Source organism: Pristiophorus japonicus, chromosome 6 (genome assembly GCF_044704955.1).
Source record: "Pristiophorus japonicus isolate sPriJap1 chromosome 6, sPriJap1.hap1, whole genome shotgun sequence".
In the NCBI taxonomy this organism is placed as follows: domain Eukaryota; kingdom Metazoa; phylum Chordata; class Chondrichthyes; family Pristiophoridae; genus Pristiophorus; species Pristiophorus japonicus.
In genome coordinates this window covers 10,905,350-10,927,301 of record NC_091982.1, presented here as the reverse complement: position 1 = coordinate 10,927,301, position 21,952 = coordinate 10,905,350, and the positions used below count along the sequence as shown (strand labels likewise).

General features: G+C 42.1%; 1 protein-coding gene across 2 annotated transcripts in view; it reads left to right on the top strand.

Annotated features, from left to right (window-relative positions):
• The window catches only part of rab41 (RAB41, member RAS oncogene family), a 50,316-nt gene that overhangs the window by 14,367 nt on the left and 13,997 nt on the right, over positions 1-21,952 (top strand). The window contains exons 4-6 of one of the 2 annotated variants that reach the window (XM_070882618.1): positions 5,147-5,252; positions 13,878-13,989; positions 17,527-17,620. In XM_070882618.1, coding sequence (XP_070738719.1) covers positions 5,147-5,252; positions 13,878-13,989; positions 17,527-17,620 — 312 coding nt within the window. Of the gene's footprint in view, positions 1-3,496; positions 3,603-5,146; positions 5,253-13,877; positions 13,990-17,526; positions 17,621-21,952 lie in introns of both variants that reach the window. The other variant, XM_070882619.1, reaches the window with a different exon arrangement.

The following is a 21,952-nucleotide window of genomic DNA, read 5'->3' as shown; positions in this document are numbered from 1 at the left end:
CTCTTTAGAATTGTACCCTTTTGTTTATGTTGCCTCCTCATTCTACCAAAATGTATAACTTTGCACTTTTCTGTGTTCAATTTAATCTGTCACATGTCAGTCCATTCCACCAGTCTGCCTATATCGTCTTGAAGTCTATCCCTATCCTCCTCACTGTTACATTTCCAAGTTTTGTGTCATCTGCAAATTTTGAAATCGTGCCTGTGCACCCGAGTCTAAGTCATTAATATATATCAAGAAAAGTAATGGTCCTAGTAACAATCCCTGGGGAATTATAGTAAATTGTAGTTAAAAAAAATAATGTCCCAATTTTTTGAGTCTTCCTTCATGACTGAACCTTTTGTGCTTATATTCACCTCATTTATATAAATAGAAAACAAGAGTTCCCAGCAGAGATCCTGGGGAGCGCACCACATTCTATCAATCTAAAGTACATTTGTTTAACTCCACTGTCTGCTTTTGTCACATGCTGTTACATTTCCTTTAACATCTTCAATTTCATGCAAGTCTCGTGGTTTCTTACCAAATGCCTTCTGAAAATCCAACATCCATCACATTCCATTTATCTCCGATTTTCCTCAAAAAAATCAATTATTAATCAAACACAGCCTGCATTTTACAAATCCATGCTGACTGTCCCTGATTAACTCCTGTTTTTCTAAGTGTACATTAATTTCGGCCCATATTATGGGCTCGAGCAGTAATTGCAAGTTCCTACTGCCGATGCAAAACTTGCTTGATCTGCATTTGAGTCAGAAATAGGGCTACAACACTGTAGCAAAGATAATGCAACCTACATTTGGAGCTAACAGTAATTTCTACCCATAAAAGTTTGCCCACAATCAAAATTAAGACTAATTTATTATCCTTTTTCCCTTTCTTGCATAGGGATGCGATTTTTGCCAATCTTCGGTCCTTTGGCACAACTCTTATTTTGAATAACTTTGATCTGTGCTTCCGCTATCTCGTCCCCAATTTGTTCAGAATTCTGGGATGCATACCACCCAGGGCAGGATGACTTTCTTGATTTTATAGGCAAGTTTCCATAAGGTTGTGGCATTAAGGCCCCAAGTTTCCACATGATTTGCTCCTGATTTTTAGGAGCAACTGGTGTAGAACGGAGTATCTTAGAAATCGGAATTCTCGTCATTTGGTTTGCTCCAGTTCTAGTCAGTTAGAACAGTTTCACTTTGGAACAGAATTTTTTTTTTCTTAAAGGGGGTCGTGTCCGGCCACTTACGCCTGTTTTCAAAGTTTCGTCAGTGAAAACTTACTCCAAACTAACTTAGAATGGAGTAAGTGAAGATTTTTGTACGCTCGAAAAAACCTTGTCTACACTTTAGAAAATCAGGCGTAGGGAATGGGGTGGGGGGGGGTTTAAAGGGAAGTTTACAAACATTAAACACTTCAGTTTTACAAATAAAGAGCCATCATCAATAATAAATGATAAATACATCAATAAATCAACCAATAAATCAATCAAAAAAAATTAATAAGAAATAATTTTTTTTTTAAATCAATAAATAAAACATTTTCTACTTACCGACTGCAGCACCGGGAGCCCTCCAACAGCGTGCTGGGATGCCCCCCCCCCTCTTGACATTTGAAAGGGGCCTGCTCCTTATAGTGAAATTAGACACACTTGTTCAGTAAGTTAATGTTACCCTGCCATTAGTTTTTGGAGCGTTCTTAGTATGGGACTGACATCAAAGTGGCCTGCATTGAGAAATGTGAACCCACCTAGATGGCCTGTAACTCTTCAGCTCTCTATCACATTAGTTACTGGAGGTAAATTTTGCAGACTGTAGGCAAACTAGCTTTGTCACAGCTTGTTTCTTTTTTTTGCCAACACTGAAGACTTTTGATTGATTTTATATTGTTCTTTGCAACTCTGAGCCAATTGTGGTGATCAGCAGCTCAGGGGGCAGGTATGACTGTCTGTATATATGCTGTTGTGTGGCCAGCGAGTAAAATCTGCTAAGGCTCGGACAAGGTGTAATCCATGTAGACTTAATTTCCTCTTCTGACAACTAGGACATCTAATCTCCACACTGTACTCAAGATCCCTATCCAAGGAAACCATCAGTCCAAAAGCCAGCATAGGCTGTAATTGAAACCGGTACCCCCAACACAGTTTGCTGATTCTGACTCCGCAATCATTTTTCTGCCAGTTAATGAAATCTGAGCTGCTTGTCGTCTATTGCAGGCTGCAGCATTTGAATTGTTGTAGATGAGAGCAATTGGTCTTGCAGGCAGCCTGCCAGAGTTTAGAGCCTTCCAGGTGGGATCATAATATGGGTCCAGTGCAAGAATGTCCTCACTGTCCAAGAATAGGAACCTAGCAACAAGACTGTCTTAAATGACTTCAGGTCAATTTGTGATAGCCTCCCCAGATCTAGTGTTATCGGTGATTGCTAATTATAGTAACTGTCTTCGCACCAATTTTTTTTAAACAATTGAGCTAAACTGGGAATAAGTCGTTTAAGCAAGTGGTGAGGTAATGCTGTATGCTACAACACTGATGCTTAGCACCATGGATGGTAGGATACAGGTTTGACTATTTCCACTTCAGTTCCCAAACTGAGCCATGCCAAAAGAGGAGACTATAGGTGAGAGAATATTAGCAATGCATCTTTACTATGTTGCTGACCACTAGGAATAAGAATGAAGAATAGGAAAAAAGAGCATTAGTGGAGATTTGGAAGCACCAATCTGCTGTTTTGCTGACAGCTTTATAGGGCTTAATAAAATTGGCCTGTACATTCTCCAAAAAAGGCAGAGTTCTTTGTTTTTCTGGCTCCAGACCCATCTGTGGCATGAAGAGAAAAGTCAAAGCCTTGTCACTGATCTCTTCCAATGAACCATGCAACTGTTCCCTGATAGGAGAGCTAAAATCAGCCAAGATTCCTGCTCCTAGTTCCTATCTCGTAATCTCTGCTGGAAAGTGCCTGTGTGGAAATTGAGTGAGGACAGAATTGAACTCTGCTGTAATGCCTTTATGGTTGAATAGCATGTTAGCATTCACCATCTAGGGCCACATAATAAGAATGTCACTTGGGCAAGGTACTAAAGGGCAACCAACATCCGTGGAACCGTACCCCAGCATGAGTCGGCATCTTCAGGAAAGGATGCGAGCAAGCTGCTAATACACCAGTGATTCTTCTATTGAATGACTGGATGCCTGAGATGAGGTTAATCTTCAGTGCAGAGACTCATTAGGTGTATGTGGCAGAGCTGGTTCCAACTCTGCTTCAGTGCATTCATGACATGAGTAAATACAGGAATCCATTTAATTCATTATATATGGTTCGTACCTGCATCTGAAAACTGGGATTAATGCAATGGTTGTGAAGTTTCTGGTGGGTTTGAAAGGCACCAATCTGCTTTTCAGGTTTTTAGGTTCCCTGCATTCTTCTTTTGTTTACTTTGCCGTTCAGTGTATTTTTCCTGTGTTGTTTTCCCATTTGGTTTTTCCCCTCTGCTCCTCCACCCCCAGATCAGACTCCAGCTGTGGGACACCGCAGGCCAGGAGCGATTTCGCAGCCTCATTCCCAGCTACATCCGTGACTCAGCTGCTGCTGTTGTAGTGTTTGATATTACAAGTAGGTATTCGGTGTATGTGCGTTTGATTCCAGTGCAATCAATGCTGTTTATAAACCATTTATGGACTATCTGGCAATTAACGCACTATTTCATTCAGAATAACTGCTCAGTTTCATAGGTTTTGAGGTATCATTAATAAAATACCTTGTTGCTGGGGCTACGTAGCGGTGTAAATTACTGTACACCTTTTCCATTATTATTGAGGTGAAGGTTAACACATCTGGAACTGGAACATGTTTCACTTGCTCCCGTTGACCGCAACAGGCATTTCTCTCCTCTCCCCTCTTCTCCTCCCCCCCCCCCCCCCCCCCCCCCACAGCTAACCCATAGTACACATGGCAAAGCTTTCTCTGAATTTCTTCAGGGGCTGGGTTTAGTTTGATATAGATTTACCCTACCCACCCACTCCTGTATAGCCCTGGTCACATACCTATTGCAATAACTAAAATAATTCTCTCTATCGTACAAATGGCATATCATCATTTGTCAACTTCTGAGTACAATTGTTGAGTTTATCCAGAATTGAAGGTTATTTGTGTGCTTATGGATTTAGCTCCACTGTGTTCTGGAATTGCAGAGCCTATATCTATTATGCAAACAACCCTTATCAGGTGCTAAAGAGAGAAGGGAGAGAGTTCTAGCACTCGCATCCAATTCCCCTGTCCCGTATATCGCATTGATACAGCTGCTTGTTGGGAGGACTGCTGTTTTTCATCTTTTTCTTGCTCTGATAGTTACATCCAGAACTGTCTTAATTCAGCAATCTTTGAGGTCTGGGATAGAAAAAGTTAAAGCTGAGATTCTCACTTGAGTTAATCAAATGAGACAGCTATGTAAGGGGTCATTTATATAGAAAATATTTAATATAATTCAACTTGGATAGGATGAATTTCAGTCATCCTAAAGAAAATTGACAGGAATGTGCTCTTATCAGGTGAACCATTTAAAGCATATAGTAACACATGCAAGATATTTCCACAACACCTACACAATTGAGAGGTTCAAAGGGTGGTGTATCTGAGCCTTTAAAATGTGTAATGTGTATTGAACTAGCTTGTGACCGTTACTTTGCCCGCACTTTCCACACCCTTGTATAAGCTGCAGCTGTGGCTGAAGGAGATTCAAGTTCCGTTTACAAGATGATATCAACTTAAGTGTATTAAATTTTCTGGCTGGTATCACAAGGGTGCACACAATTAATTTCTCATTGTATAATTATATATTTGACACCTGATAAGTCAATTCCTTGTGTTTCAGGAAAGTTATCAGTAATTTTACAAAATTGTCATGGGATGCAGACACAAGTTTCATTCTGCAGGCCTGAGATGAGATTGATGTAAAATGCTTTGTTGTTCAGCTTTTCAGTCTTTCGAACTGTTTTAATTTGCAACTAACCCCAATTATCATGAAACACAATAGTGGAGACTCTGACCTGCCCCCTGTGAGTGGCGTTCTGCTGTGCTGATTGAGATTGGTCCTTGATCCTGTCGTTTTCCCCTTGCCTTTTTCTCTTTCTCTGCTGTCCTGAACCTGGTCCCTGCAGGTTCGACTGCAGCTCTGGGATACAGCCGGCCAGGAGCGATTCCGCAGTCTGATTCCCAGCTACATCCGTGACTCCACTATTGCTGTTGTAGTCTATGATATTACAAGTGAGTGCAAATTCCTGCTAATTCTTTCTGTTACTCTGCTATGTTCCTGTGCATGACACACTTCTGTTTATCACACAGCTGGTATAGTATCTTGTTAATATCTATAATGGAGTGTAGCTAGTAATCCCAGTGTCTCCTATAATGTAGTGGTGCAGTTACTGCAAGTGATGCCCAAATGCCACTGTGGCAGTACATTCAGAGTGCAAGTTCCCCTTCCTCTTTGATCCCTAAATGTAACAGTACAGTCATGATTGGTGACCTTGCAGTGCCCCTCTAAAATGTGGCAGTGTTTTTGCAAGAAGAAACCCTGCAGTGCTACCTGTCTAATCCCTACAGCAAAGGATGTCAATGTTTTGTCCTGAAAATATTACTGGGTGTGTTATAAACAGATTCAGTCTGTATTGTAATAGGTTTGGAGCATTGTGAACAAACCTCTTTGGTCCATTGTGTCCTTGATCCCAAATCAAAATATTATCTTGCATTTCTGTTGTTCAGGTTCAAAAATTAAGAATCGGCAAATAAATGCCATTTCACCCAACAAGCCCATTCTTTTTTGATGCAATCCTAATATTCCCCTGAACCCTATCTAATTGTTGCTTGAAACCAATTGGTGTCTATTTCAATGCCTTCTCTGGTAACATTCTACAATGCTTATTACCCTTTTGGTGAAAAAGTTCTATCCAATGTCCTCCTAACTTGTAAGTTATGTTCCCTGTATGTGAACCATTCACCATGGTAAAGAATGTGCCTGGATTAGTGTTGCTTTCTTTACTAATTTCAAAAGCTTCTATTCTTTGCTATTCAGATGCTACTAGCAGGTACTAACCAAGTCATCGCTGCAAACTGAGCTCAAGCTACCAGTGCTACACATGCCGCTACATCTGGTTTTCAGCATTTATCTGGCAGGGATTACATTGTTCGGCTATGGTGTTTAAGGGGTAGTTCAGAACTAGATTCAAAACTTTAAGGTACTTTTTAATTGACTGTTTCACATTCTGCTGTAAAATGAGTACGCACAAGAAGCATAGAGGTCCCGTTGACCGAGAAGGTGGTGAGGAGGAAGAGACCTGCACATATTTGTAGTTGAGGACAGGAGAGAGTAATTGATCTGGTGTTGGAGGGAAGGAAATGGGAGAGATTGGTACCAAGGAGATCCCGAATTTAAAAATATTGCTGTGGAGAAATCCACTTGCAGTAACTGTTGATCCACCAGCAGGTAATTAAGCAGATAATGCTGCTGCTGTTCTCAGTGGGGGCATATAGTAGATTTCCATTCACCTTCCAATTCCATTACTGCTTTTGCAAAGAGGTAAAAACAGAAAACTGAGAAAATAGAAGAGAAAGTGAAAAGGAAAAGAAGAGGGGAGATGTGAAGAGGAGGTTGAGAGTTTGAAGTGAAGGTTGGGAGAAAGGAGAGGGAGATAGGAAGGGAAGAAGGGAGCGATACATGAAGGAAGATGGCAATTGAAAGGGACAGAAGTGGAGAAAGAGAGAAGTGAGAGGTGAGTGAAAGGGGCAGAACAGAGAAGTGAAGGGCGGTGGTGAAGAAAGAAATTAATATCTTCATGCCCTCATGATGTCCCAAAGGGCTTCCCAACCAATTAACACTGTGGTCACTGTAGGCAAATATAGCAGCCAACTTATGTAGTCCGCAAATGGCAATTAAATGATTGACCAGTCATAATCTAATGCATTTTGTTGAGAGATGATTGCCAGGACATCTAGGAATGGCACTGAAGTGTCAGCTTAGATTGTGTTGCAATCTTGTAGTGGGACTTGAACTTACAATCTTCTAACTCAAAAATTGCACAAGCTGACACTTGGGGTGAATAGGAGAGAGTGAGGGAGAGGACGGGACATGACATGGAGGGGAGAGAAAAAGAGGAGTGGGATAGATGTTGGCTTGGGGAATGAAGTGGAGAAGAGGAGAGAGTGCGAGCGAGACGTGGGAAAAGTCCCGTTTTGTCCTATGCGTTGGCAAATATATCTGGAGTCTGGAGGCACTCAATGTAAAATCAGTCTTTAAAATTAAAACAGTAGCTGCTGAGAGAGAATTTTTCCATGGAGAATGAAGTCCTCGTGCATGAACAGAGAAACTTGGAAAAACCCTTTAGTTACCAAGTAGGCTATAAGTAACAGTTGGATCTTAAACAGCTATGATTTATATCAGAAAATGCTGGAAATCTCAGTGGGTCAGGCAGCATCTGTGGAGAGAGAAAGAGTTACTGGCCCAGAAATCCTGGCCAGCCCGGGTCTGTATGGAGCTTCTATGGACCCGGGAAGGCATCGTAAAAGCCGGTTTTCAGCGCGCTATGCGCATGCGCTGAAAACCGACTTTTCCGATCTGTCAAACTGGAGCCTGATAAATCCTCCGCGTCTCGGGAGCGAGGACATTTGCACCGGCAAGATTGCGGTATTTACCCATATCTTGCCCAGTAAATGTCCTCAAAGCTCTTGCGCCTGATAAAAGCAGACGCATAGCCTACTTTAACAGGTGTAAGAGTTTTAAAACACGCACAAACATTGTAAAATAAAATTTTAAAAACACATTTTATTGTTAAAAACCCTCCCCACTATGGTAAGTTTATTTTAAACCATAATTAAAAAAACTTTTTTAAAAATCGGGAAAATATATATTTTTTAAATACATAAATAACTAATTTAAATTAATAAAAATATGTTGTGCATTTTTTCTATCTTATTATTGGTTGTGTGTGTTTTGGGGGCTGTTGCTCATTCATAATAACGGGAACTCCAACTTACAGATTTCCCATTATTACGAATGAGAATATACTATACCTGATTGGCTGCCCAGAGCCATGTGACTCCAGCTCCAGGTCTGTGCACGTGCAGCGACGCGCAGTATGAGGAGGCTTGAGGACCGTGATCTCTCGTGGACGCAGCAGCCTCGGGTAGGTGCGCTTTTTTCTAGAATCCAGTCAAATGCCCGCAGGAAGGAGAAACCGGGATTTCTGGGCCAATGTTTCAGGTCGTTGGCCCATCGTCAGAACTGACAATAGTTTAAAATGTAACAGATTCTTAAGAACATAAGAAATAGGAGCAGGAATAGGCCACCTGTTCCCCCTCAAGCCTGCTCCGCCATTTAATAAGATCATGGCTGATCTGATCATGAACTCAGCTCCACTTCCCTGCCTGCTCCCTATAACCTTTTATTCCATCTCAAAAATCTGTCTATCTCTGCCTTAAATATATTCAATGACCCAGCCTTCACAGCTCTCTGGGGCAGAGAATTCCATAGATTTACAACCCTCAGAAGAAATTCCTCCTCATCTCAGTTTTAAATGGGTGGCCTCTTATTCTGAGACTATGTCCCCTAGTTTTAGTTTCCCCTGAGTGAAAATATCCTCTCTGCATCCACCTTGTCGAGCCCCCTCGTTATCTTGTATGTTTCGATAAGATCACCTCTCATTCTTCTGAACTCCAGTGTGTATAGGCCCAACCTATCCTCATAAGTCAACTCCCTCATCTCTGGAATCAACCTTCTCTGAACAGCCTCCAATGCAAGTATATCCTTCCTTAAATACGGAGATCAAAACTGTACACAGTACTCCAGGTGTGGCCTCGCCAATACCCTGTACAGTTGTAGCAGGACTTCTCTGCTTTTATACTCTATCCCTCTTGCAATAAAGGCCAACATTCCATTTGCCTTCCTGATTACTTGCTCTACCTGCATACTAACTTTTTGTGTTTCATGCACAAGGACCTCTAGGTTCCTCTCTACTGCAGCACTTTGCAATTTTTCTCCATTTAAAATATAATTTGCTTTTTTATTTTTTTTCTGCCAAAGTGGATGACTTCACATTTCCCAAATTATACTCTATCTGCCCAATTTTTGCCTAATCACTTAGCCTGCCTATATCCCTTTGCAGATTTTTTGTATCCTCTGCACAATTTGTTTTCCCACCCATCTTTGTATCAGCAAATTTGGCTACATTACACTCTGTTCCTTCGTCTAAGTCATTAATATAGATTGTAAATAGTTGAGGACCCAGCACCGATCCCTATGGCACCCCACTCACCTAGTCACTGTTTGCCAACCGGAAAATGACCCATTTATCCCGACCCTGTTTTCTGTCAATTAGCCAGTCCTTTATCCATGCTAATCTATTATCCCCAACCCCGTGAACTTTTATCTTGTGCGGTAACCTTTTATGTGGCATCTTATCGAATGCCTTCTGGAAATCCAAATACACCACATCCACTGGTTCCCCCTTATTTACCCTGCTCATTACATCTTCAAAGAGCTCCAGTAAATTTGTCAAACATGATTTCCCTTTTATAAAACCATACTGACTCTACTTGATTGAATTATGCTTTTCCAAATGTCCCGCTACTGCTTCCTTATTTATGGACTCCAGCATTTTCCCAACGACAGGTGTTAGGCTAACTGGTCTATAGTTTCCTGCTTTTTGTCTGCCTCCTTTTTTAAATAGGGGCATTATATTTGTGGTTTTCCAATCCGCTGGGACCGCCCCTGAATCAAGGGAATTTTGGTAGATTGCAACCAATGCATCCACTATCTCTGCAGCCACTTTTAAGACCCTAGAATGTAAGCCACCAAGCCCAGGGGACTTGTCTGCCTTTAGTCCCATTATTTTACTGAGTACTACTTCATTAGTGATAGTGATTGTATTAAGTTCCACCCTCCCTATAGCCCCTTGATTATCCACTATTGGGATGTTTTTAATGTCTTCCGTGAAGACCGATACAAAATATTTGTTCAACGTCTCTGCCACTTCCCTGTTCTCCATTATTAATTCCCAGTCTCATCCTCTTGGGGCCCAACATTTACTTTAGCCACTCTTTTCCTTTTTATGTACCTGTAGAAACTCTTACTGTTTGTTTTTATATTTCATGCTGGTTTACTTTCATAATCTATCTTCCCTCTATTGTTTTTTTTAGTCGTTCTTTGCTGGCTTTTAAAAGTTTCCCAATCCTCTGGCCTCCCACTAGTCTTGGCCTCATTGTATGCCCTTGTTTTCAATTTGATACCATCCCTTATTTCCTTAGTTAGCCATGAATGATTATTCCTTCTCTTAATCTTTCCTTCTCATTGGGATATATTTTTGTTGCGAGTTATGAAGTATCTCCTTAAATGTCTGCCATGTTCATCAACCATCCCATACTTTAATCTATTTTCCCAGTCCATTTTAGCCAACTCTGCCCTCATACCTTTGTAGTCTCCTTTATTTAAGCTTAGGACACTGGTTTGATAACCAACTTACTTGCCCTCCAACTGAATTTGAAATTCAACCATGTTATGGTCATTCTTTCCTAGAGGATCCTTTACTACGAGATCATTTATTAATCCTGTCTCATTACCCAATACCAGATCTAAGATAGCCTGCTCCCTGGTTGGCTCCACAACGTACTGTTCGGAAACTATCCCGGATACACTATGAACTCTTCCTCAAGGCTACCCTGGCCTATTTGCTTTGTCCAATCAATATGAAGGTTAAAATCGCCCATGATTATTGCGGTTCCTTTATTACAAGCCTCCATTATTTCTTGATTTATACTCTGTACAACAGTGTGGCTATGCTCACCAGTGACTTTTTCCCCTTATTATTCCTTATCTCCACCCAAACTGATTCACTATCTTGATTCTTTGAGCCAATATTGTTTCTCACTAACTCACTGAGCTCATCCTTTATTAAGTGTTACCCCACCTCATTTTCCTTTCTGTCTGTTCCGATTTGTCAAATACTCCTGAATATTTAGTTCCCAGTTCTGGTCACCTTGCAACCACGTCTCTGTAATGGCTATCAGATCATACCCATTTGTATCTATTTGTGCCGTCAACTCATCTATTTTGTTACAAACGCTACGTGCATTCAAGTAAAGAGCTTTTAAATTTGTTTTTTTACCATTTCTTTCCTGCTTTGACCCCACTTTCTGATTCACCTTCATGTTTATACATTCTGGCATGCTCTGGTTTTCATTTCTCCCAGTGCTACCCTGCTCTATTGCCTTCTCCTTATTCTTTGACTTTTAACATTTTCGCTCACCTGTATCCTTTCTTTCCCCGCCGCCCCCCACACTAATGAGTTTAAAGCCTTCACTACAGCCCTAGTTATTTGATTCGCCAGGACCCTAGTCGCAGCACAGTCTAAGTGGATCCCGTCCAAACAGAACAGCTCCCTCTTACCCCAGTACTGGTGCCAGTGTCCCATGAACCAAAACCCATTTCTCCCACACCAGTCTTTGAACTACGTGTTTAACTCTCTGATCTTATTGACCTTAAGTAAACCAGCTTGTGGCTCGGGTAGTAATCCAGAGATTATTACCTTCGTGGTTCTGCTTTTTAATTTGGCCCCTAGCTGCTAATAATCCCTCAGCAGAAACTCTTTGTCGTATCCATGTCATTGGTATCGATGTGGACCACAACAACTGGATCTTCCCCCCCCTTGCCCCCCTCCCAAGTTCTTCTCCAGCCCAGAGGCGATGTCCTTAACCCTGGCACCGGACAGGCAACACAGTCTTCGGGACTCGCTCTCGGCTGTAGAGAACAGTATCTATCCCCCTAATGATACTGTCCCCTACCACTACAACATTTCTTTTTACTCCCCTAACCCCCCCCCCCCCCACTTGAATGGCCCCCTGTGCTGTGGTCAGTTTGCCCATCCTCCCTGCAGACCCTGCTCTCGTCCACACACTGAGTAAGAGCCTCAAACCTGTTGGACAAGAGCAAGGGCTGAGGCTCCTCCATCACTCCATCCTGAGTCCCCATACCTTCCTCACTTGTAGTTACACCCTCCTGTCCCTGACCATGGACCAAATTTGAATTAATTACTCTAATTTGTGTGACAAGCTCCTGGACCGTGGCGTGCAGGTAACTCTTCCCCTCCCTGATGTGTCGTAGTGTCTGCAGCTCTGATTCCAGCTCATCAACAAGTTCCTTGAGCTGCAGACACTTGCTGCAGATGTGATCGCGATAGACCTCAGTGGGGCCAACCAGCTCCCACATGCAGCAGCAAAGCCACATCGCCCGTCCTGCCATCTCTAATGTATTTAGTAAATTAGGTTTACTTTTTAGTTATTTATCCCGGCCCCTAATCTAAGGCCCTTAATTTAAAGGAAGAAGAGAGAAAAAAACTCACCAACCAATCACTTCCCTGCTTTCCTGTGGCGTCAAATGTAATCGTCCTGTTCTCCTTTGTCACCCTCTCTTACCTGCTCACATTGCTCCCTGTGGTGGCCGGACTGCTCGCACTTTTAAGCTCTGCTCCTCCTCGGGTGTTCCCTCCTAGGTCGGGGTGTTGGCGCTGAGGAAGTGCTGGGGCCCTGAAAGGGGGAGAGGGGTGTGGAAAGAACAAAAGGGAAGGTCTGTGATGGGGTGGAAGGCAGAAGAGATTTGAGAGACAAAAGGGATGATGGGCTGAATTGAGATAGTAACAGCACAAGTTAGAAAACAAAAGATGAGTCTAGATAGGGTGTGAATGGCAGAATCATTACCAGCTGCCGTGGAAAACAGAGGGAGGGGGGAAAGGGGGGGTGGGAGGAGGGAGGAGGGAGGAGGGAGAGTTTGTGGGCAGAGCTTATGGTCTGAAATTGTTGAACTCGATGTTGAATCTGCAAGGCTGTAAAGTGCCTAAACAGATGATGAGGTGCTGTTCCTCGAGCTTGCGTTGAGCTTCATTGGAACAGTGTAGGAGGGCGAGGTCAGAGTGGAGCGGAGATTTAAAGTGACAGGCGACCTGAAGCTCGGGGTCACCCTTGCGGACTGAACGGAGGTGTTCTGCAAAGCGGTTACCAATCTGCGTTTGGTCTCCCCAATGCAGAGGGGACCACATCGTGAGCAGTGAATACAGTATACTAAATTAAAAGACGTACAAGTAAATGGCTTGTTTCACCTGGAAGGAGTATTTGGGGCCCTGGACTCTCCTCTCTTTCTCCTCCTCCCTGCACCCCCCCCCCACCCTCTTTTTTTTTAATTTTATTTCTCTCCATTTCCCATGGCAGCTGGTAATTATTCTACTATTCACACCCTATCTAGACTCATCTTTTGTTTCCTAATTTGTGCTATTACCATCTCAATTTGGCCCATCATCCCTTTTGTGTCTCAAATCTCTTCTGCCTATCACAAACCTTCCCTTTTGTTCTTTCAGGGTCCTAGCACTTCCTTAAGAATCTGTTACATTTAGAACTGTTGCCAGTTCTGACGAAGGGTCTTCGAGCTGAAATGTTAACTCTGATTCTCTCTCCTCAGATGCTGCCTGACCCGCTGAGATTTCCAGCATTTTCTGTTTTTATTTCAGATTCCAGCATCCGCAGTATTTTGCTTTTGTGTGATTTATATCGGTCTCTGAAACACATCTGAGAAACCTATCGCTGCCGGATTTCCTGTGCCTGTTACTTCTTGGTCATCGGGAAAACTCATTTTTACTTCAATAAAATCTTTCATTTTGTATATGGTGGTTTAATTCAGCTCAGGCACAAAGTGAACATCACTGCATGGAGCTTGGACAGTGGAATTGAGTCCTACGCAGACAAATCTGCTGTTAATTTACACCAACAACCTGTTGCATTGAAAATGACTGACTATGCGTTGCTGTATTCTTAGACTGTTTCCGTTTCTCTTCACCCCTTCCCTCCTACCTCCAGATTTGAACTCTTTCCAACAGACTTCGAAATGGATAGATGATGTACGGACAGAAAGAGGAAGTGATGTCATCATTATGCTGGTTGGGAACAAAACTGACCTGGCAGACAAACGGTAAGCTTTTTTTCTTTTGTTTTATATATTTAACTCGCTTTTTTAGGTATGATGTTCGTGATGAGTTTATTTGGTGTAAACTGTGGTTTAGTAAATTTCTTAACTCGCCTATTAAACTGGGTGATGAATGAATTATAACCTGGGTGTCCCAGGTTTGCTTCTCATGAGATCTGCACCAGATGTCAATGTCACCATTTTGGGGTCTCATTTGTGAGCATTCAGATCTTTGGGATAAGCATAAGAACATCATGGGCTAGAAATTGGTCTCTTGGCGATAGCGATATTTTTTGGGCATTTTTGCGCAAAAATACCATAACAAATATCGCAATTTTTTTTTTCAAAAGGGATAAAATTTGCAACAAAATGCGCCCGCCGGTAAAAATTGGCGCTGCACGAGGATTCCCGGTGGAAACCGTGGTCCTCGCCAACATTAGGCCGATTACTGCTAAAAAGACAGCCCTGGGAGGGAGGAAAACACACACACACACACACACACACACACCACACACACCACACACACACACACCACACACACACACACCACACACACACACACCACACACACCACACACACCACACACACCACACACACCACACACACCACACACACCACACACACACACACACACAAAAAATGGCAAAAAATCAAAAATCACAAAACATTTACAAGATCCTTAACTAAGTAATCGCTGCAAAAGAATTAAAAATAAAGACTTTGACTTAACTTTTTTGCGGGTCTTCGTACTTACCACTGTTTCTGGGGCTACAACGCAGCTTTTAAACCTGGCATTTTTTTCACGCAGAATACCGGTGCGCCGAACGGCCAATTTATGATAGTTTTTTTGCTGTTGCACGACGGCGGTCCGCTTTTCAGCGGTATTTTAAAACCACCTGTGCACAACTTTGGCCAATTTAGGTGAGCACCTTTTAACATAAAAAAAAACGAAATAGCGCCGAAAAAACTGGCGCAAGGCTGGCCAATTTAGAAACATAGAAACATAGAAAATAGATGCAGGAGTAGGCCATTCGGCCCTTCTAGCCTGCACCGCCATTCAATGAGTTCATGGCTGAACATTCAACTTCAGTACCCCATTCCTGCTTTCTCGCCATACCCCTTGATCCCCCGAGTAGTAAGGACCTCATCTAACTCCTTTTTGAATATATTTAGTGAATTGGCCTCAACAACTTTCTGTGGTAGAGAATTTCACAGGTTCACCACTCTCTGGGTGAAGAAGTTTCTCCTCATCTCGGTCCTAAATGGCTTACCCCTTATCCTTAGACTGTGACCTCTGGTTCTGGACTTCCCCAACATTGGGAACATTCTTCCTGCATCTAACCTGTCTAACCCCGTCAGAATTTTAAATGTTTCTATGAGGTCCCCTCTCATTCTTCTGAACTCCAGTGAATACAAGCCCAGTTGATCCAGTCTTTCTTGATAGGTCAGTCCCGCCATCCCGGGAATCAGTCTGGTGAACCTTCGCTGCACTCCCTCAATAGCAAGAATGTCCTTCCTCAGGTTAGGAGACCAAAACTGTACACAATACTCCAGGTGTGGCCTCACCAATGCCCTGTACAACTGTAGCAACACCTCCCTGCCCCTGTACTCAAATCCCCTTGCTATGAAGGCCAACATGCCATTTGCTTTCTTAACCGCCTGCTGCACCTGCATGCCAACCTTCAATGACTGATGTACCATGACACCCAGGTCTCTTTGCACCTCCCCTTTTCCTAATCTGTCACCATTCAGATAATAGTCTCTCTGTTTTTACCACCAAAGTGAATAACCTCACATTTATCCACATTATACTTCATCTGCCATGCATTTGCCCACTCACCTAACTTATCCAAGTCGCTCTGCAGCCTCACAGCATCCTCCTCGCAGCTCACACTGCCACCCAACTTGGTGTCATCCGCAAATTTGGAGATACTACATTTAATCCCCTCATCTAAATCATTAATGTACAGTGTAAACAGCTGGGGCCCCAGCACAGAACCTTGCGGTACCCCACTAGTCACTGCCTGCCATTCTGAAAAGTGCCCATTTACTCCTACTCTTTGCTTCCTGTCTGACAACCAGTTCTCAATCCATGTCAGTACACTACCCCCAATCCCATGTGCTCTAACTTTGCACATCAATCTCTTGTGTGGGACCTTGTCGAACGCCTTCTGAAAGTCCAAATATACCACATCAACTGGTTCTCCCTTATCCACTCTACTGGAAACATCCTCAAAAAATTCCAGAAGATTTGTCAAGCATGATTTCCCTTTCACAAATCCATGCTGACTTGGACCTATCATGTCACCTCTTTCCAAATGCACTGCTATGACATCCTTAATAATTGATTCCATCATTTTACCCACTACCGATGTCAGGCTGACCGGTCTATAATTCCCTGTTTTCTCTCTCCCTCCTTTTTTAAAAAGTGGGGTTACATTGGCTACCCTCCACTCCATAGGAACTGATCCAGAGTCAATGGAATGTTGGAAAATGACTGTCAACGCATCCACTATTTCCAAGGCCACCTCCTTAAGTACTCTGGGATGTAGTCCATCAGGCCCTGGGGATTTATCGGCCTTCAATCCCATCAATTTCCCCAACACAATTTCCCGGCTGATAAGGATTTCCCTCAGTTCCTCCTCCTTACTAGACCCCCCGACCCCTTTTATAACCGGAAGGTTGTTCGTGTCCTCCTTCGTGAATACCGAACCAAAGTACTTGTTCAATTGGTCCGCCATTTCTTTGTTCCCCGTTATGACTTCCCCTGGCCAATTTCTAGCCCAAAGTCTCCAAAAGCAAGCTTAATTGGGGCCTGATCCCCACAAGCTGCATTCTGGGACTTTTAGCAGGCTACACTGGTTTCCATTTGATAGGGATTCGTGATGCGTTGGTCGCTACATGTTTGATTTGTAGTGGAGGCTTAATTTGTTCTGCATGCCAGATGAAGGGCGAGAGCATGGACTGGTTTAGAATAATGAAAGATCCTGTATTCCAAGATGGAATTCGAGGGATATGAAGAGATCCTGCATTAGAGTGAACCTTCAAGTATGATGAGATGAATGCTTCTGCACTCCAGAGTGAGTCACCAAGAATAGTAAGTGTGCCTGCACCCCAAGACAGGTCTCCAGCAGTAATGAGATGCTGTCCTGGAGGGTGTATTTTCATGTTCCTGTGAAATTGGAATTGCAAATATATTTAGGATTTCTTGAGCGTCAGAATTTGTAGATTATTGCTAAATAATTTCCACTTACCAGATTCTGAAGAAGAAGATACTTCCTCTGGTTTTCTTTATTCCACTGAGCTACCTTAAGATCAAAAACTGTATATAGTCTTGAACGGAGTAAGCTCAAGGGCTGAGTGACCGTTTCACATTCCAGACTTGTGTAGTGTGAGCAAAGTAGAAAAGGGGTTATTTAGTGACTTTGGAAGTCCAAAATGTTGCTGCTTTTATTATTTCTTGACTCGAATATGTTACAATGTCACCGTTTTTGGTTTTGCTTTTGATCATGTGCTGATGTGTTGCATTTCCATTGTTATAGGCAGGTTTCTATGGAGGAGGGCGAGAGGAAAGCTAGGGAGCTGAATGTAATGTATATTGAAACCAGCGCTAAAGCGGGATATAATGTCAAGCAGGTATGTACATGTATGTAAAAGTAGAAATGGAGTGTGAGGTTCACCTGGGGCTTATACTGGGACAGTTGCTGCCCTGAATTTACAAATTGATTTCTGTAAAGTAGGCAGTTAATCTGCAGAACTAGTCTTGGGAGAGTTATGCCTTTATTTAAACATATTTATTTGTTGTTGTTACAATTGGCCATTGTTAATTAATTCTAGTGTACCTCTTCTCTTTCTCTCCCCACCACCCCAACCCCCTCCAATAAAAATGCTAAACAGTACAGCTCGGGGGTGTCCAAACTTTTTGTCCACCTACCTCTTTGACCAAGCTTTTGATCATCTGCTCTAATTTCTCCTTATGTGGCTCGGTATCAAATTTTTGTCTTGATACTCCTGTGAAGTGACTTGGGATGTTTTACTATGTTAAGGCACTATATAAATACAAGTTGTTGTTGTTATGTGCGACATAGTATGGAGCTTCAGGGGCTGATAAAGTTTAAATCCATGTTCCTATTATTTTGGTGCCAGTACTAACAGACACTGATTTAGGATTTCTTCACTAATGAGACAACAGTACTAAAAATAGGACTTATCAAACCTCTTCTGGCTTACAAAATTCTCACAGGACAAATCAGCATTACTGTTGTTGTCCAGCAGATAAAACAAAAATGTTAATCCATTTTTGCTGTAAAATAGATGAGCAGTCGGAGAGACGCTGATAAATCATCAGTGAGAAAGCTCCTTTAGATTCTAAATGAATGGGATGAGGAAGGGGGTTATGCTTTTCAGTTTTATGCGAGACATTCTACTAAGGTTCAATGTCACTGACCGCTCCTGTTAATGTACCTCATATCCACTACAATCTGGAGTGTGCCTTTATCTGTCCAGTATTTAAGCAAATGTCTGAGATTCATGGATCGATCAGAGAATCTTTGCCACTGTATGCTGGCTTACTGGAGTGTACCATGTGCTGCAATTTACATTCTATTGGACTGAGACAGTAGCTACGTACACAGACAATTTATTTCATGTGTATTACAAATTTCACCTCTGCAGTAGGAATTATCATGGGTTCAACACCATTGGATATTTTCATGAGTCAACCCTGTGTCCCCTACATCAGGTGTTTACCTTTACCATTGCTACTTAATGTCTAGTCATACAATAGTGTGACCTGGAGGTCAAAACAATGATACCTTTTGTTCTGTGTAGTGGATATTGTATTTTCCTATGTGGGCCATAGGCATCACATCTCTCTCTCATACTTTTGTGTTCTGTTTCGCTATACCAACATAGGCTCACAGCATGTAGCCTGAACTACTGGTTCACCAGTTGGATGGTGGGCATCGGATGCCCCCCCCATGATGATTTTGTTGGCACTGGTGAGGCCATAAAATGACTGGACAATTTGTGTAACCGCTTCAGTGTTTTGCACTCCTGATCAAGCAGCCCCATATTCGTTCAATTGTGGTGGTGGATCGACAATAATTCAGACACTCATATATATATATATATATATATATATATATAATCCATCTATATTGTCTCCCACTTTAAAATAGGTATGAAACTGGATTTAACAAAATGATTGCATCCCAAGATCAACTGTATCCTCGCAGATGTTGTGCCTTTCTCTGCCAATTCAACTGTTAGATTTTTGAGTTCTATGCTATCTACATGGGTTGTGTGTCATTGACCATTCCTGTAAGTGGACCTCATGCTCACTTACCAGAGTGTGCCTTAGCCTACCCAATATCTAGGTAAACAATGTGAAACCAAAGAATTGCAGAGAGAGCTCTTGCCCTGGTGTGAGATGAGAATAGGCTCCTTAGTTTCTAAAGACTGGTGAGTAATGATTAAAGTAAACAGAATGAGGCTCTTCAGGTTGTGAAGACCAGAGCAGTGTGTGTTTGTTTCTTTCTGATTTCTATTTCAATCATATTTGGAGTTGTGAAAACTGAGGTAAGACATGCAGGGAGATGTATCTTCTAGTTTCGGCAAGTGGTGTACTGAAGCTGTTGGATCTTTCCTGCCTAGAAGCGGGCGTTGGACTTCAGCATGGACTTCTGTGTGCTTGAAGGGAGACAGACAGAAAGACACCAATATCATAGCCCACCAGAGACACTTACTGGGAAGCAAAGGGGGGCAGGAAAGGAGAGAGGCCCATTGAGTCTGCTCTCCCTTTTGGTTAGCTCGCTACCTTTTTCATAATTCCTGGCCCTTTCTTCAATTTCATTAATACTCTTACTTCCAAAGTATCTTAACTCCTTTTAAAACCCCTCAATAGATCCTACATTTATGGGATTCTAAGGCAGTGCTTTCTATTTGCGCTCAGCCCTTTTGTGTGAAGACATTGTTTCTGGTTCATTTTCAACCAGTATATTTCTCATTTTAAGAGTGTTCCTTGATCTGGATTCCCCTACGAGAAGGAAGTTATTCCCTTCATTATTTCAAATACCTCCTCCAATCATTCCTTAATCTCATCTTCACCAGGGTTATAACCCAAATTTACCTGTTTTGTTTTTGATATACTCCAGGTCCTTTTTTCTTGTGCCCAGCACAAAGGAGCACTTGCACAGGCAAGCCTGTGCTTCCTATGAACCAAAATGTGACTCTATAGAATGGAAAGCTACATATTTCCTGGTAGTAACAGGGAATAGATAGGAGACAATAGGGAGAATCCAGAGTTAAACATAATCTGGGCAGTAGCATGTCCTAGTAGAACAATAACCCCATTTGCCATTGATACTTGCATTGCAAATTGTAACTCTGGACTCACTGGCACATAATTAACAGGATAAATATTGGCTAGGATACCAGGGATAATTCCCCTGCTCTTCTTCAAAATAGTGCCATGAGATCTTTTACGTCCACCTGAGAGGACAGATGGAGCCTCGGATTAACATCTCATCCGAAACACGACACCTCCAACAGTGCAGCACTCCCTCAGTACTGCCCTGGAGTGGCGGCCTAGATTTTTGTGATCAAGTCTCTCTCTCGAGTGGGACTTAAACCCACAACCTTTTGACTCGAAGGCGAGGGTACTCCCCAACTGAGCTGACACTAAAGTTCCAACGTATAGCCACTTCGTAATCCTCCTATGTCATATGTCTCATCAATTCATGCTGATTTTTTTTTTTGACCTGGAACTAGAAATTTAAGGATTGTCCAATCTATAAACTTCTCTCTCCAAAATAGTCTTTGACTTCAGACTTGAAGCAATTAGATTTTGTGTTTTAAAGGGATAGGCTCTTTCAACACAGATCCACTTTAGCAGTAGAATAATAAATACATTGTGTGTTCCATCTGATTTAATGCTGCATATCAACCTAGATTATGCATTTAACAATTGCATGATGGTCTGCCCAATGCTGCATATAGTAGCATTTTAGTCACGCCATGTTCTCAGTCAAAAAAGATCTTCATTTGCTAACTCAAAGAGCAGCCTCCATTTTAAACCCTAACTATTATATTTAGATAAGAGTCTACAAAGATAAATATTCTGGGTTATTTTTGTTAGAGTTGGGTCCCAACATAGTCTCCTACTGCGGCATGAGAAGTGAGATTGTTTTATGTTGGTGTCAGATCGCAGTTTAAATACTTACCCAGGACATGGGGAGATGCTTTATATACAATTGTCTGGGCCCTGAATAAGACTACACTGATTTCAGGCCTTTGATAGATTCTTATAAGGAGCAACTGCTGTCAAGTACCGGTAGAGATTTGAATTTTAAGTTTGTTTTCAGTTTGGATTTTTACACTAAACTGCTGATTGATTCTTCCTGAGGTACCTATTTCTGATAGAAGATTTATGAATTCCTGTAGATAATCAACATGATGCATTGTTGTGTAATTATCCAAATTGCTAAATGTTCATTGGTCTCCATATTTATAAAACTAATTATAATCAAAGTATTTAGTTAAAAAATTTGCAGTTACGAGGATGCTAACTGAGGAGTTACTGAGACAGACAAAGCAAGGTAGCTGGATTAAAATTAGAAACATAGGCCCCAAGTTTCCACATGATTTGCTCCTGATTTTTAGGAGCAACTGGTGTAGAACGGAGTATCTGAGAAATCGGAATTCTCGTCATTTAGTTTGCTCCAGTTCTAGTCAGTTAGAACAGTTTCACTTTGGAACAGAATTTTTTTTCAAAAGGGGGAGTGTCCGGCCACTTACGCCTGATTTCAAAGTTTCGTGAGTGAAAACTTACTCCAAACTAACTTAGAATGGAGTAAGTGAAGATTTTTGTACGCTCGAAAAAACCTTGTCTACACTTTAGAAAATCAGGCGTAGGTTACAAATCAGGCGTAGGGAATGGGGGGGGGGGGTTTAAAGGGAAGTTTACAA